Source organism: Leuciscus leuciscus (assembly GCF_965113295.1).
Source record: "Leuciscus leuciscus genome assembly, chromosome: 10".
NCBI lineage: Eukaryota > Metazoa > Chordata > Actinopteri > Cypriniformes > Leuciscidae > Leuciscus > Leuciscus leuciscus.
Window position 1 is genome coordinate 793,109 of NC_138734.1, and position 17,059 is coordinate 810,167.

Consider the following 17,059-nt stretch of genomic DNA (forward strand, 5'->3'; position numbering starts at 1 on the left):
TGTGAGGTGAGGTCAGGTGTGTGTGTGTGAGGTGAGGTCAGGTGTGTTGTGTGTGTGAGGTGAGGTGAGGTCAGGCGTGTGTGAGAGGTGAGGTTAGGTCAGGTGTGTGCAAGGTGAGGTCAGGTGTGTGTGTGTGAGGTAAGGTGAGGTCAGGTGTGTGTGAGGTCAGGTGTGTGTGTGAGGTGAGGTTAGGTCAGGTGTGTGCAAGGTGAGGTCAGGTGTGTGTGAGGTAAGGTGAGGTCAGGTTTGTGTGAGGTCAGGTGTGTGTGTGAGGTAAGGTGAGGTCAGGTTTGTGTGAGGTCAGGTGTGTGTGTGAGGTAAGGTGAGGTCAGGTTTGTGTGAGGTCAGGTGTGAGGTGTGAGGTGAGGTCAGGTGTGTGTGTGAGGTGAGGTGAGGTCAGGTGTGTGTGTGTGTGTGAGGAAAGGTCAGGTGTGTGCGATGTGAGGTGAGGTCAGGTGTGTGTGTTTGAGGTTAGGTCAGGTGTGTGCAAGGTGAGGTCAGGTGTGTGTGTGAGGTAAGGTGAGGTCAGGTGTGTGTGAGGTCAGGTGTGTGTGTGTGAGGTGAGGTTAGGTCAGGTGTGTGCAAGGTGAGGTCAGGTGTGTGAGGTCAGGTGTGTGTGTGAGGTAAGGTGAGGTGAGGTTTGTGTGAGGTCAGGTGTGTGTGTGAGGTAAGGTGAGGTCAGGTGTGTGTGTGAGGTCAGGTGTGTGTGTGAGGTAAGGTGAGGTCAGGTGTGTGTGAGGTCAGGTGTGTGTGAGGTCAGGTGTGTGTGTGTGAGGTCAGGTGTGTGTGTGTGAGGTGAGGTTAGGTCAGGTGTGTGCAAGGTGAGGTCAGGTGTGTGAGGTCAGGTGTGTGTGTGAGGTAAGGTGAGGTCAGGTGTGTGTGAGGTCAGGTGTGTGTGTGAGGTGAGGTCAGGTGTGTGTGTGAGGTGAGGTAAGGTCAGGTGTGTGTGAGGTGAGGTCAGGTGTGTGTGGTCAGGTGTGTGTGTGTGTGTGTGTGAGGTGAGGTCAGGTGTGTGTGTGTGTGTGTGTGTGTGTGTGTGTGTGTGTGTGTGTGTGTGTGTGTGTGTGTGTGTGTGAGATGAGGTCAGGTGTGTGTGTGAGGTGAGGTCAGGTGTGTGTGTGAGGTAAGGTGAGGTCAGGTGTGTGTGAGGTCAGGTGTGTGTGTGAGGTGAGGTCAGGTGTGTGTGTGAGGTGAGGTAAGGTCAGGTGTGTGTGAGGTGAGGTCAGGTGTGTGTGGTCAGGTGTGTGTGTGTGTGTGTGTGTGAGGTGAGGTCAGGTGTGTGTGTGTGTGTGTGTGTGTGTGTGTGTGTGTGTGTGTGTGTGTGTGTGTGTGTGTGTGTGTGTGAGATGAGGTCAGGTGTGTGTGTGAGGTGAGGTGAGGTCAGGTGTGTGTGTGTGTGTGTGTGTGTGTGTGTGTGTGTGAGATGAGGTCAGGTGTGTGTGTGAGGTGAGGTGAGGTCAGGTGTGTGTGTGTGTGTGTGTGTGTGTGTGTGTGTGTGTGAGGTGAGGTCAGGTGTGTGTGTGTGTGTGTGTGTGTGTGTGTGTGTGTAGCTTCTAGTGCAGTAGTGTAGTGGTGCTGGTAGTTAGTGCATGCTCTGCTTGTTACTCTCTCTGCTTAAAGCTGTTGCTGCTGGCTAGCCTTTTTAATAGAGGGTGAAGAGAGGAGCCGAGTGCGTAAGCCTCTTCCTGCCAGTACAGAGCCTCTCCACCACCAAGACTCCTGTAGTGCCTCCTCGGGGCCACACATGGAAACTGGGTATCATACGGTCCCAGGCTAAACTAAAGGGGATCTCAGAGAAGCAGTGGGCCCCAGACACACTGTGTGGACATGCCCTGGCGCCCGTCAACCACTGTCCCAGCTATGGGCAAACAGCCCCACTGCCTTGTGGTTAGTCTGCTGAGACAAGGCTAAGGGAGCACACCCTGACAGAAAAGCAATGCGCTAGAGGTGCGTAATAGGCGGGTCTTGACAGACGAAGTACCCGGCAGCCAAGATGGGGGGGGGGGGGGGGGGGGTTCAATTATATGAACACCCCGATGGTGTTCATATAATTGCAGGAGACTTTAATAAGGCTAACTTGAAGACTGTACTCCTGAAACTCTACCAGTACATCACCAAGGCCTGGACTGATGAGAACATCCCGTAGCAATGGAGAGATGCAAACATTGTAATAATTTATAAGAACAAGGGTAACCAGGCCATCTGCGGCAATAGTAGGGGCATATCACTCCTTTCTGTTGGTGGTAAGGTCATGGCCAAGGTGCTGCTTCAGTGACTTATTAACAACATCACTGAGCCAATGCTGCCAGAATCACAGAGTAGGTTTAGAAAGAACAGGAGAACGATCAACATGATCTTCACAGCCCGGCAGCTTCAGGAAAAGTGCTGGGAGCAACATCAGGACATGTTTGTGGCCTTTGTCGATCTCTCCAAATCATTTTGATACTGTGCAAAGAGAGCTCTTATGGGCTGTCCTCCTCAGGTTTGGCTGTCCCAAAAAATTTTTTAAATAAATTTAAAAGCCAGTTCCATGATGGGATGATGCTCGGGTGATCATAGGCGGACAAGAGTACGAGCCCTTCCCTGTACACACAGGGGTGAGGCAGGGGTGTGTGCTAGTGCCAGTGCTCTTTAACATCTTCCTCCTGTGTGTCACCAAGCTTCTCCACAACCAGATTGAAAACAATAGAGGTGTGGTAGTGGACTTCAGATTAGATGGCAACCTCTTTAATATTAGGAGGCTACACACAACCACAAACATCTGTAGAGAGCAGGTCCTGGAGCTGCAGTATGCAGACGCCTGTGCTTTTGTGGCCCATACTCCGGAGGATCTTCGAACTGTCCTTGCTGTGGCAGTGAGGGCTGACTGTCAACTCCACCAAGACAGAAAAGGTCTGCCAATGGAGTACCATTGCCCCACCCACATTACCTGTCTTCACTGTTGGAGATGAACAGTTGTCAGTAGTGCCATCTTTCAAATATCTGGGGAGCATCAGATATCTATTTCGTGTGTCTTTCATTATATGACTTGGAATTACAACTCGTTTTGAAATCGCTATGTTCATGATTGCTGTGTTTTGATTATAACTGAAACCTGGTTTCACCCGGGGATACTCGATGCTAGCATGCAGCTAGCAGGTCGCACTCTACTTCGCTGGGACAGGACTGAGGACTCTGGTAAGAGAAGAGGTGGGGGGCTCTGTATGTATGTGCATGAGAACTGAGAACTGGTGTAATAATGGGACAATTATAGATAAACACTGTTCCCCTGATCTCGATAACATGTCTGCAAGATGCTGGCCTTTTTTTTTTACCGGGAGAGCTAACAACAGTGATTGCCACGGCTGTGTATATTCCACCCGACGCCAATGTCAAGTCAAGTTTATTTGTATAGCGCTTTTCACAATACAGATTGTATCAAAGCAGCTTCACAGTATTAAATTAAAATAATACAACAAAGTTTGTTTCAAGAAGAATTTATTGATTGATAAAATTAAATTAAATATCCCCAAAATATCCCCAACTGAGCAAGCCAAAGGCAACAGTGGCAAGGAACCGAAAAACTCCATCAAGTGACCTAATGGTGTCCTAAAACTCCATCAGGTGACCTAATGGAGAAAAAAAACCTTGGGAGAACCCAGGCTCAGTCGGGGGCCAGTTCTCCTCTGGCATTTATGAGCTAGAGGCCGGATTGTAGTTTGAACTGTAGGATTATATGAATGCCTGGCTGAAGAGATGCGACTTTAATCTAGTTTTAAACTGGGAGAGCGAGTCTGAGCAACGAACAGTATCAGGAAGACTATTCCAGAGTTTTGGAGCCAAATGTGAAAATGCTCTCCCTCCTTTGGTGGTTCTGGATATCCTAGGTATGACCAAAAGCCTTGAATTTAGTGATCTTAAAGAGCGCGATGGATTATAGGGCGATAGAAGATCCGTTAAATAGACTGGAGCTAAGCCGTTTAGGGCTTTATAAGTCAGTAGCAATACCTTGTAATTAATACGGAACTTTATAGGTAACCAATGCAGTGATGATAAAATCGGTGTTATATGATCATATTTTCTTGATCTCGTAAGAACTCTAGCGGCGGCATTTTGGACTAACTGTAGCTTGTTTATTGAGGATGCAGGACAACCAGCTAATAAAGCATTACAGTAATCCAGTCTCGAGGTCATGAATGCATGAACTAACTTTTCTGCATCAGAAACTGATAGCATATTACGTAGCTTAGCAATGTTTCTAAGGTGGAAAAAGGCTGTTTTTGTAACATATGAAATATGATTTTCAAAAGACAGGTTGCAATCGAGTATAACACCCAGGTCTTTTACTGTAGAGGATAAAGTAACAGGACATCCTATGATGTTAAAGTTGTATTGTGCGAGGTTTTGTGGGCGTTTTTTTGAACCGATAAGTATGACCTCTGTCTTGTCTGGATTTAATAAAAGAAAATTACGCGTCATCCAATCTTTTATATCTTTAACACACTCTGTCAATTTGGAAAATTTTGTGTTTTCATCCGGCCGTGATGAAATATATATTTGAGTGTCAGCATAACAATGGAAACTAATTCCATGTTGCCTTATAATATTTCCAAGTGGCATCATATATATTGAGAATATATATACAGAGGGCCCAACACAGATCCCTGCGGCACTCCATAGTTTACTGGAGTTATGATCGATTTTTCTCCATTAAAATAGACAAAATGGTAGCGGTCAGATAGGTATGATTTGAACCAGCTTAATGCTTGTCCTTGAACACCAGTATAATTTTGTAGTCGATCTAAGAGTAATGTATGATCTATAGTATCGAACGCAGCACTAAGATCAAGTAAAACTAGTATTGAGATACAGCCTTGGTCAGAAGCTAAAAGTAAATCATTTGTGATTTTAACGAGCGCAGTTTCAGTGCTATGATGCGGTCTGAATCCAGACTGAAACTTTTCATAGATATCATTTTGTTGCAAGAAAGAGCCCAGTTGAGCGGACACCACTTTTTCTAATATTTTAGACATAAATGGAAGATTTTATGTAAACACAGTGCTCTCTCTCCTGCTGAACACCATAAACGAACAACAGCAGGCCCACCCCGATGGTGTTCATATAATTGCAGGAGACTTTAATAAGGCTAACTTGAAGACTGTACTCCTGAAATTCTATCAACATGTCAAGTGTCCTACCAGAGGAGAGAACACTTTGGATCATGTTTATTCCAACATTAAGCACGCGTACAGAGCCATACCCCTCCCCACCTAGGCCAGTCAGACCATCTCTCTTTCCTACTCTCCCCAGCCTACACCCCCCCTCAGACACAGTGCCAGGCCTACCATTAAGACTGTTACAACCTGGCCTGATAATGCACTTTGCAAACTACAGGATTGCTTCAGCCAGACAGATTGGGACTTATTTGAACACCACGAGTTGGAAACATTCACAGGAACAGTACTGGACTATATCAAGTTCTGTATCGGAAATGTGACTGTGAACAAAAACACTCAGGTTTTCCCAAACCAGAAATCCTGGATGACCTACCATGTCCGCACACTCCTCAAAGCCCGCGACACTGCCTTCAGGTCAGGCGATAGAGCTCTGTACAGGGCTGATTGAGCCGACCTGAAACGTGGAATTAAGAAAGCCAAAACGGACCATAGGAGGAGCATAGAGTCCCACCTGTCCAGCAACAATATACGTGTAGCAGGGCATACAAGACATCACAAACTATAGAGGCTGTGATGCGACAACAGGAGATCCGAGTACGCTGCTGGTAGAGGAGCTAAATTGCTTCTTTGTTCGCTTTGAAACATCACAACAGCAGCACTCATCTGCTCCAACCCTGCCTTCACCTTCACTCCCATCTGGTTTCTGCACTACTTTAGTACTGCCCCCATTCCCACCTGGTTTCTGCACCACTCTACTTACTGTGAGGGAGCACAATGTCAGACAGATCCTCCTGGCAGTGAACCCCAGGAAGGCTGCCGGCCCAGACGGAGTACCTGGCAAGGTGCTCAGAGCGTGTGCCCACCAGCTCGCACTCATCTTCTCCAGAATCTTCAACTGCTCCCTGGCTCAGGCAGTCATTCCATCCTGCTTAAAATCAACCACAATCATTCCAGTGCCGAAGAAGTCTCCCATTACCAGCCTAAATGATTACCGTCCTGTGGCCCTCACTCAGGTAGTCGTGAAGTGCCTCGAGAGACTGGTTCTTCAGCACATCAAACACTATCTCCCCCCAGACTTCGACCCCTATCAGTTTGCATATCATGCGAACAGATCCACAGAGGATGCCATCGCCGTAGCTCTCCACTCTGTGCTGAGCCACCTGGAGCAGCAGCAGAGCTACGTCCGGATGCTCTTTGTGGACTACAGCTCAGCTTTCAATACAATCATTCCAGACATTCTGATCACTAAACTGGTCACTCTTGGCCTCCCCCCTCTCACATGTGGCTGGATAAAGGACTTTCTCACCAACTGACCCCAGATGGTGAGACTTGGTCCCCACCTCTCCTCAACTCGCATGCTGAGCACTGGCTCCCCACAAGGCTGTGTGCTGAGCCCCCTCCTGTACTGTCTCTACACCCACGACTGAGGTCCTGAACTTGGCAGCCTGGTGTTCAGAGAATAACTTGGCTCTGAACACTAAGAAAACTAAGGAGATCATTGTCGACTTCAGGAAGAACAGCACCGACCTAGCCCCCCTTTACATAAACAGTGAGTGTGTGGAGAGGGTTCTGGTTTCTTGGCGTCCTCATCTCCGCTGACATCTCCTGGACAGGCAACATTACAGTGGGTATCAAGAAGGCTCAACAGCGGCTACACTTTTTGCGGGTTTTCAGGAAGTGCAACCTGGCTTCCAACCTGCCGCTGACCTTCTACCACTCGTCCATCGAGAGCCAACTGACGTACTGTATCAGAGTATGGTACGGCAGCTGCACTGTGGCAGGCAGGGAGAGGCTTCAGAGAGTAGTAAAGGCAGCACAGAAGATCATCGGCTGCCCTCTCCCCTCCTTGATGAACATTTACACCTCCCACTGCCTTAGCAGAGCGAAAAATGTCATCAAGGACAGCTCCCACCCTGGCTTTGATCTGTTTAACCTGTTGCCCTCAGGGAGGCGCTACAGGTGCATTAAAACTAGGACCAACAGATTTAAGAACAGTTTTTTTCCAAAAGCCATTACCACTTTGAACTCACACATGTACTGACTTCACAGTGTGAGGTGGGGTGGACTGGTGGTGTCCTTTTACTTGTTCTGGCTGTGTGTGTGAGGTCAGGGGTGTGTGTGTGTGTGTGAGGTCAGGTGTGTGTGAGGTCAGAGGTCAGGGGTCACTCACTGTGCCGGGCCTCGTACTGGGCCCTGTGGTGCTGAAGCTGCTGACTGCGCCAGTAACAGTTCTCTCTCAGTGAGGTGTGTGTGTGTGTGTGTGAGGTCAGAGGTCAGTGGTCACTCACTGTGCTGGGCCTCGTACTGGGCCCCGTGGTGCTGCAGCTGCTGACTGCGCCGGTAACAGCTCTCTCTCAGTGAGGTGTGCGTGAGGTCAGGTGTGTGTGTGTGTGTGTGAGGTCAGAGGTCACTCACTGTGCTGGGCCTCGTACTGGGCCCCGTGGTGCTGAAGCTGCTGACTGCGCCGGTAACAGCTCTCTCCCACCTTCAGCGCCTGCTTGAAGAGCTTCTCCGCCTCCACGATCGTCGTGGCCTCCTCCTCAGCCAGGAGAACATACGCCGTTGCACACCTGCCACACACACAAGCAGTGCTCAGAACACACTCATGCTAACACAAACTCTCCCTCCATTACGACACAAGAGTTTAGAGCTGATCCAGGGTTTGTTGATCAGGAATTCACATCATAACCTGCAATCATTCTGTCTACCACTGTAACTAAACAACAACAATAATAGTAATTGACTTCCTTTATGAGGGACAACAGATAATATTCTAGTAGTGTTGTTATAAGCGAGATTGTTAGTATAAAACTGTTCTAACCAGACAAAATGTGCGATAAAAGGCAACTTTCCCATGTTAATCAGAGTTTTCATCCATGATGGGACTCTATTTTAGAAACGGTTTCTATTTCTGTTACGTTGATCGAGGCTGGAACAGCAACATACAAAAGTGCGACTTCAGGAACTGATTATGTGCTTTATTTAAGGTTAAAAGCGTCTAGTGACCAGTGTGTGTGTGTTAACACAGCAAGTGCCAAAACCTTTATCAAGTTTCGTACCATTCCGGTGAAGAATTTGTTTTATTTTAAAACCAAATGTAAAATTTTTCAGTCAAAAATGACCGAAGAGCAATAATGTCAAAATGGTATAATATTTATGAATTTGATTATATATTTATCCGTTTGGTTGCGAATACTGTGCGCTTGCAGAGAGGCTCCGCCCACTCGCTCTTCTGATTGGCTGTGGTTTGTGACGGATTTGTCTGGTTAGGAGCACAGATTAAACATGCTGGGAATATTTCACAAACTACAGAGGATTTCTAAAGGAGTAACACAGGCTAGATCCATCTATCTGAACTATCAGTTGTTCAGTGAGTGTTTGCAGTGCAGATCATCACTCACTCCTCCAGATCCAGAGCTTCATGAGCCGCCGTGATCCGAGCCTGAGGATTCCTCTCTCTCCAGGCCTTCTGCATGACTGTCAACACACACACACACACACACTTATGCAAAGGTCTCCCAGATGCTGTGCTGAATCAGTAATGCTGTGCTCTTACTGGCGTCTGCCGGCCGCAGGTGATCAGAATCACAGGTGAAAAACGTCTGATGATCCTGCGCTGATAGATTCATGTCGTAGTATGTGAGCGGCTCTCGCCCTGTTACCCACGTGTACCTGCAGCAAACACACTCACATCAGTGGCTCAACGACACTCAACATCAGTTCAGTTACTGTCATCGTCAGTTATTCTCATCGTCAATTACTCTCAACTAGGGCTGTAGTCAAGACCACCTTTGTCGAGTCCAAGACCAGGACTAGTCGAGTCCAAGTCAAGACCAAGTCCAAAAAGGTTCGAGTCCGAGTCAAGACCGAGTCCAGGACAGGAAAAAAAAAGTCTGCTAAAAAATATAGCCTATAGAAATTAAATCAATATGTAATAATGAAATAATTAATTATTTTAATTTTATTTAAAATAATTGACTAATTCAAAGAACAACAAAAAAATTATTGGAATAGGCATTTAAAAGAGAGGCAGATTATGGAGTGATATGACTAAATTACATCGGGCAATGTTCAGATGTCATTCAGCGAGATGTTCACGAAAATGCCGAAATGCCCATCGCTTGTTATTAGGTGGCCAGTGTTTCACTTTTCCTCCAATAATGGCGCTTTTCCACTACACAGTACCAGCTCGCCTCGGCTCGCCTCGACTCGCCTCGACTCGGCTCTGTTTGGTTTTCCACTGTGTAAAAGTTGTACCTGTACCTGCTTCCAGGTACTTTTTTTCGTACCACCTCCGGCGAGGTTCCAAGCGAGCTGAGGCGAGCTGAGGCGATACTAAAATGTGACGTGAAAACACGGCAGACTGCTGATTGGTCACAGAGAATCGTCACTATTCACTGCGTCATCATTGCACGCGCCAGACGGAGTATCCTGAATAAAAAACAGCAAAAACAAAAACAAAAACATCCAAAAACAGCATACACTCGATTTCCTCCATTGTCCTGTGTGTGTGGGTAGCGGGTGTGTCTCGCGCGTCTCCCGTAAAAGATTAAGTCACGGCAGTTTCCTGCAGCGTCGCTATGACGACCAGGTACTATTGTGGAGGTACTATCTGCAATGGAAAACGGAGCGAAAAGCGAGCCGAGCCGAGCTGAGTCGAGTCGAGACGAGTCGAGTTGAGCTGGTACTGGTAATGGAAAAGCGCCATAATATTTTGTTTTAATATCGCGGCGACGTATGTGTGCTTACTGGGAACATAATAAAGACACCTGGACTCGGTCAAGACCAAAAGCCATATTTGGCAAGACCAGATGCCGAGATCGAGACAAGTCCGAGTCCGAATACCAGCGAGTCCGAGATAAGTCCGAGACCATAGAAAAACGGGCTTGAGTCGGGACTCGAGTACTACAGCCCTTCTCTCAACATCAGTTACTCTCAACATCAGTTACTCTCAACATCAGTTACTCTCAACATCAGTTACTCTCTCTTACTCTCTCAACGTCAGTTACTCTGAACACGTCAGTTACTCTGAACACGTCAGTTACTCTGAACACGTCAGTTACTCTGAACACGTCAGTTACTCTGAACACGTCAGTTACTCTGAACACGTCAGTTACTCAACATCAGTTACTCTCTCAACATCAGTAACTCTCAGTTACTCTCTCAACGTCGGTTACTCTCAACGTCGGTTACAACATCGGTTACCCTCTCAACATCGGTTACCCTCTCAACATCGGTTACTCTCTCAACATCGGTTACTCTCTCAACATCGGTTACTCTCTCAACATCGGTTACTCTCTCTCAACATCGGTTACTCACTCTCAACGTCGGTCTCTCAACGTCGGTTACTCTCAACGTCGGTTACTCTCAACGTCGGTTACTCTCAACGTCGGTTACTCTCAACATCGGTTACTCTCAACATCAACATCAGTTACTCTCAACGTCGGTTACTCTCAACATCGGTTACTCTCAACGTCGGTTACTCTCAACATCGGTTACTCTCATCATCGTTTACTCTCAACATCGTTTACTCTCAACATCGGTTACTCTCTCTCAACGTCAGTTACTCTCTCAACGTCAGTTACTCTCTCAACGTCAGTTACACTCTCAACGTCAGTTACACTCTCAACGTCAGTTACACTCTCAACGTCTACTCTCTCAACGTCAGTTACTCTCTCAACATCAGTTACTCTCTCAACATCAGTAACTCTCAGTTACTCTCTCAACGTCAGTAACTCTCTCAACGTCAGTAACTATCAACGTCGGTTACTCTCAACGTCGGTTACTCTCAACGTCGGTTACTCTCTCAACATCGGTTACCCTCTCAACATCGGTTACCCTCTCAAAATCGGTTACCCTCTCAAAATCGGTTACTCTCTCAACATCGGTTACTCTCAACATCGGTTACTCTCAACGTCGGTTACTCTCAACGTCGGTTACTCTCTCAACGTCAGTTACTCTCAACATCAGTTACTCTCTCAACATCGGTTACTCTCAACGTCGGTTACTCTCAACGTCGGTTACTCTCAACGTCGGTTACTCTCTCAACGTCAGTTACTCTCAACATCAGTTACTCTGAACACGTCAGTTACTCTGAACACGTCAGTTACTCAACATCAGTTACTCTCTCAACATCAGTAACTCTCAGTTACTCTCTCAACGTCAGTAACTCTCTCAACGTCAGTAACTCTCTCAACGTCAGTAACTCTCTCAACGTCAGTAACTCTCTCAACGTCAGTAACTCTCAACGTCGGTTACTCTCAACGTCGGTTACTCTCAACGTCGGTTACTCTCTCAACATCGGTTACCCTCTCAAAATCGGTTACTCTCTCAACATCGGTTACTCTCTCAACGTCGGTTACTCTCAACGTCGGTTACTCTCTCAACGTCGGTTACTCTCTCAACGTCAGTTACTCTCAACATCAGTTACTCTGAACACGTCAGTTACTCTGAACACGTCAGTTACTCAACATCAGTTACTCAACATCAGTTACTCTCTCAACATCAGTAACTCTCAGTTACTCTCTCAACGTCAGTAACTCTCTCAACGTCGGTTACTCTCAACGTCGGTTACTCTCTCAACATCGGTTACTCTCTCTCAACATCGGTTACTCTCAACATCGGTTACCCTCTCAACATCGGTTACCCTCTCAACATCGGTTACTCTCTCTCAACGTCGGTCTCTCAACGTCGGTTACTCTCAACATCGGTTACTCTCTCAACATCGGTTACTCTCTTAACATCGGTTACCCTCTCAACATCGGTTACTCTCTCTTCGGTTACTCTCTCTCATCATCGGTCTCTCAACATCGGTTACTCTCAACATCATTTACTCTCAACATCATTTACTCTCAACATCAGTTACTCTCAACATCAACATCAGTTACTCTCAACATCGGTTACTCTCAAACATCGGTTACTCTCAACATACGTTACTCTCAACATACGTTACTCTCAACATACCCTCAACATACGTTACTCTCATCATCGTTTACTCTCAACATCGTTTACTCTCAACATCGTTTACTCTCAACATCGTTTACTCTCAACATCGTTTACTCTCAACATCAGTTACTCTCAACATACCCTCAACATACGTTACTCTCATCATCGTTTACTCTCATCATCGTTTACTCTCATCATCGTTTACTCTCATCATCGTTTACTCTCATCATCGTTTACTCTCATCATCGTTTACTCTCATCATCGTTTACTCTCATCATCGGTTACTCTCAACATCAGTTACTCTCAACATCAGTTACTCTCAACATCAGTTACTCTCAACATACTCTCAACATACCCTCAACATACGTTACTCTCATCATCGTTTACTCTCAACATCGTTTACTCTCAACATCGTTTACTCTCAACATACCCTCAACATACGTTACTCTCATCATCGTTTACTCTCATCATCGTTTACTCTCAACATCGTTTACTCTCAACATCGTTTACTCTCAACATCGTTTACTCTCAACATCGTTTACTCTCAACATCGGTTACTCTCAACATCGTTTACTCTCAACATCGTTTACTCTCAACATCGTTTACTCTACTCTCAACATCGGTTACTCTCAACATCGGTTACTCTCAACATCGGTTACTCTCAACATCGGTTACTCTCTCTCAACATTGGTTACTCTCAACATCGGTTACTCTACTCTCAACATCGGTTACTCTCAACATCGGTTACTCTCTCTCAACATCAGTTACTCTCAACATACTCTCAACATACGTTACTCTCATCACCGTTTACTCTCAACATCGGTTACTCTCAACATCGGTTCCTCTCAACATCGGTTCCTCTCTCTCAACATCAGTTACTCTCAACATACTCTCAACATACGTTACTCTCATCACCGTTTACTCTCAACATCGGTTACTCTCAACATCGATGTTACTCTCAACATCGGTTACTCTCAACTTCAGTTACTCTCAACTTCAGTTACTCTCAACATCAGTTACTCTCAACTTCAGTTACTCTCAAACATCGGTTACTCTCAACATCAGTTACTCTCAACATACGTTACTCTCATCACCGTTTACTCTCAACATCAGTTACTCTCAACGTCGGTTACTCTCTCAACGTCGGTTACTCTCTCTCAACGTCAGTTACTCATATTTCATTCAAAATATCTCCATTTGTGTTCTGAAGATGAATGAAAGTCATGTGTGTTTGGAACAACAGAAGGACAGAATGGGTGAAATATCCCTTTAAGAGCTGCGTGTTTCTGCCAACATAAAAACTTGATGGTTTCATGTTTGAAAACTAAAGAAATGAATACAGCCATAAATAAATAAAAATTCATAAAATAAAATAATTATTTTTCAATGAAATATTACAATAGTAATATTTCTCATTTTGTTTAATATCTTTATTTAGTAATAGTAACAATAATAAAAAGAATAATAATAATTTTATAGTTGTCAAATTGATCTATAATCACAAACTTTTTGGCAAAATTGAGTGGCCTTACAAACCTAAAACTAAAATAAAAAGCATTTTAAAATCACGCAAAAAAAATAAAAAAATATATAAACAGCGTTTACCAGACAGTTAAAGATATACTGGCTTGTTTTGACGGTCACTCACCGGTTATATTCAGCTCCTCTGAACAGATTGAGCGGATTTCTCCAAACCTTACACTCTATATACACACACACACACACGAAAACATCGTTAAACAGACTCATAAACTCAGACAGTGGCTAGTGCGGGTGATTGACAGCTGACCTGAGACGCTCTGCCGGCTGGAGTCGGCGTCTCCATTACTGGCACTGGTGTTGCTGGGAGAACTGGTGTCGACTCCACCGAGCAGAGGACGCAGGTGACTGACCGAAACCTGCTCGATGAACGACGTCCCGTACTTCCGGAAATACCACCACTCGAAGATCTGAGACACACAACATCACGATCACACGCTCTTCTGAGCAATAACAATCATTAACAAGCAATAAACCATTTCTGCACTGATTCAGACTTCACAAATAAACCCACAGAGCTGCTTTTACTGACACAGTCCCTGCGGTTCTTCAGTTGTAAGAACTAATTCCATAAAAACAATAGAAAAATACAGCAGTTTAAAATAACACAAGATGTTTCACATGTTCATAAGCTAAAAACTTTTCTGGTAGCTTTTCTTTTCTGGTAAACACGTCAGAGAGCCGAGTAAATAACCCGTCGTCTACTCGCATTAAAAGCAGGACAGGCCAAGATATGTTTAATAGAAAGCGGATCATGCAGAACATGAATAAATATGGATCTTTCAGCAGAAAAGCATGAGTGAGTGTTGAATGTCCTAAACGTGAAGCTGCTTTATCACATGTTGTGCAAGTAAACTCACCAGAATGAGTCCAGAGATGAGGGATGAGGTGCCCGTCAACGCCACGTAGAACTTGGGGGTCAAAGTGTTGAGGAACATGCTCACTGCGCGCACACACACACACACACACACACACACACACAGAGAGATAATCAGACATCAAACACTCCCTGAGTCGACAGCAGGAGATGATCAGGCTTATTCATTCATTCATGTAAATGCACAGCACAGACTCGTGTGTGTTTAGTTTCAGTCGCTCTGGAATCAGCCAGTGTGTGTGAGTGTGTGTGTAAACCTGAACATGACACCATCACTCATGACATCATCAATCTTGCTGAGCTCACTCACACCTGACGGACGACACATGACATCACATCCTGTTTTTCTGTAAACATTGACCACGGACTCTCACTTTACAGACACAGACCAAACACTCTACAATGTTACGCAGAAGAACCGGCTCTGGAAAGACGTGACGATGAAACACTTATTTTTGGATGAACTTTCCTTTTAACAGTAACGAGTGTTAAAAGAGCGACAGGTGAACTGCACTGACACGAGACTGAAGAGCGACAGGTGAGACTGAAGAGCGACAGGTGAACTGCACTGACACGAGACTGAAGAGCGACAGGTGAACTGCACTGACACGAGACTGAAGAGCGACAGGTGAGACTGAAGAGCGACAGGTGAACTGCACTGACACGAGACTGAAGAGCGACAGGTGAACTGCACTGACACGAGACTGAAGAGCGACAGGTGAACTGCACTGACACGAGACTGAAGAGCGACAGGTGAGACTGAAGAGCGACAGGTGAACTGCACTGACACGAGACTGAAGAGCGACAGGTGAACTGCACTGACACGAGACTGAAGAGCGACAGGTGAGACTGAAGAGCGACAGGTGAACTGCACTGACACGAGACTGAAGAGCGACAGGTGAACTGCACTGACACGAGACTGAAGAGCGACAGGTGAACTGCACTGACACGAGACTGAAGAGCGACAGGTGAACTGCACTGACACGAGACTGAAGAGCGACAGGTGAGACTGAAGAGCGACAGGTGAACTGCACTGACACGAGACTGAAGAGCGACAGGTGAAGTGCACTGACACGAGACTGAAGAGCGACAGGTGAGACTGAAGAGCGACAGGTGAACTGCACTGACACGAGACTGAAGAGCGACAGGTGAACTGCACTGACACGACACGAGTCTGAAGAGCGACAGGTGAAGTGCACTGACACGAGACTGAAGAGCGACAGGTGAGACTGAAGAGCGACAGGTGAACTGCACTGACACGAGACTGAAGAGCGACAGGTGAACTGCACTGACACGAGACTGAAGAGCGACAGGTGAGACTGAAGAGCGACAGGTGAACTGCACTGACACGAGACTGAAGAGCGACAGGTGAACTGCACTGACACGAGACGAGACGAGACTATCGAGGAGCGACACTCGATTAACATCCAAACACACGGCGTCCGTCCGACAGCAGCTGCACTCATTCATTCAGCTGGAGAGACTCTCACACACACACAGAAGATCCATTCATCACACACTCCATCTACAGGCCTCAGTCTCTCTCACACACACACACACACACACACACACTCACTCTCTTTCTCTCACACACACACACTCACTCTCTTTCTCTCTCACACACACACACACTCACTCACTCACTCTCTCTCTCACACACACACTCACTCACTCTCACTCTCTCTCTCACACACACACTCACACTCACTCACTCACTCACTCACTCACACACACACTCACTCACACACTCACTCACACACTCACTCACACACTCACTCACACACTTACTCTCTCTCTCTCACACACACACCCTCACTCTCTCTCACTCTCTCTCTCACACACACACACACACACTCACTCACTCACTCACTCACTCACTCACTCACTCACTCACTCACTCACACACACACACACTCACTCTCTTTCTCTCACACACACACACTCACTCTCTTTCTCTCACACACACACTCTCTCACTCCTCTCTCACTCACTCACTCACTCACTCACTCACTCACTCACTCACTCACTCACTCACTCACTCACTCACACACACACACACACACACACACACCACACACACACCCTCACTCTCCCTCACTCTCCCTCACTCTCTCTCACTCACTCACTCTCTCACACACACACACACACACACACACACACACACACACACACACACACACTCACACTCTCTCTCTCTCACACACACACACACACTCACTCACTCACTCACTCACTCACTCACTCACTCACTCACTCACTCACACACTCACACACTCACTCACACACTCACACACTCACTCACACACTCACTCACACACTCACTCACACACTCACTCACACACACACACACACACACACACACACACACACACACACACACACACACACACACACACACACACACACACACACACACACACACACACACACACACACACACACACACACACACACACACACACACACACACACACACACACACACACACACACACACACACTCACTCTCTCTCACTCTCTCTCACACACGCACACACAAATTT

General features: G+C 46.3%; 1 protein-coding gene across 3 annotated transcripts in view; it reads right to left on the reverse strand.

Annotated features, from left to right (window-relative positions):
* st7 (suppression of tumorigenicity 7) overlaps positions 1 to 17,059 on the reverse strand; it is a 40,168-nt gene that overhangs the window by 17,398 nt on the left and 5,711 nt on the right. For all 3 annotated transcript variants that reach the window (XM_082181428.1, XM_082181427.1, XM_082181426.1), the window contains exons 3-8: positions 14,501 to 14,583; positions 13,891 to 14,050; positions 13,750 to 13,804; positions 8,713 to 8,828; positions 8,558 to 8,633; positions 7,572 to 7,726 (exon numbers count right to left, since the gene is read on the reverse strand). In XM_082181428.1, coding sequence (XP_082037554.1) covers positions 7,572 to 7,726; positions 8,558 to 8,633; positions 8,713 to 8,828; positions 13,750 to 13,804; positions 13,891 to 14,050; positions 14,501 to 14,583 — 645 coding nt within the window. The remainder of the gene's footprint in view (positions 1 to 7,571; positions 7,727 to 8,557; positions 8,634 to 8,712; positions 8,829 to 13,749; positions 13,805 to 13,890; positions 14,051 to 14,500; positions 14,584 to 17,059) is intronic.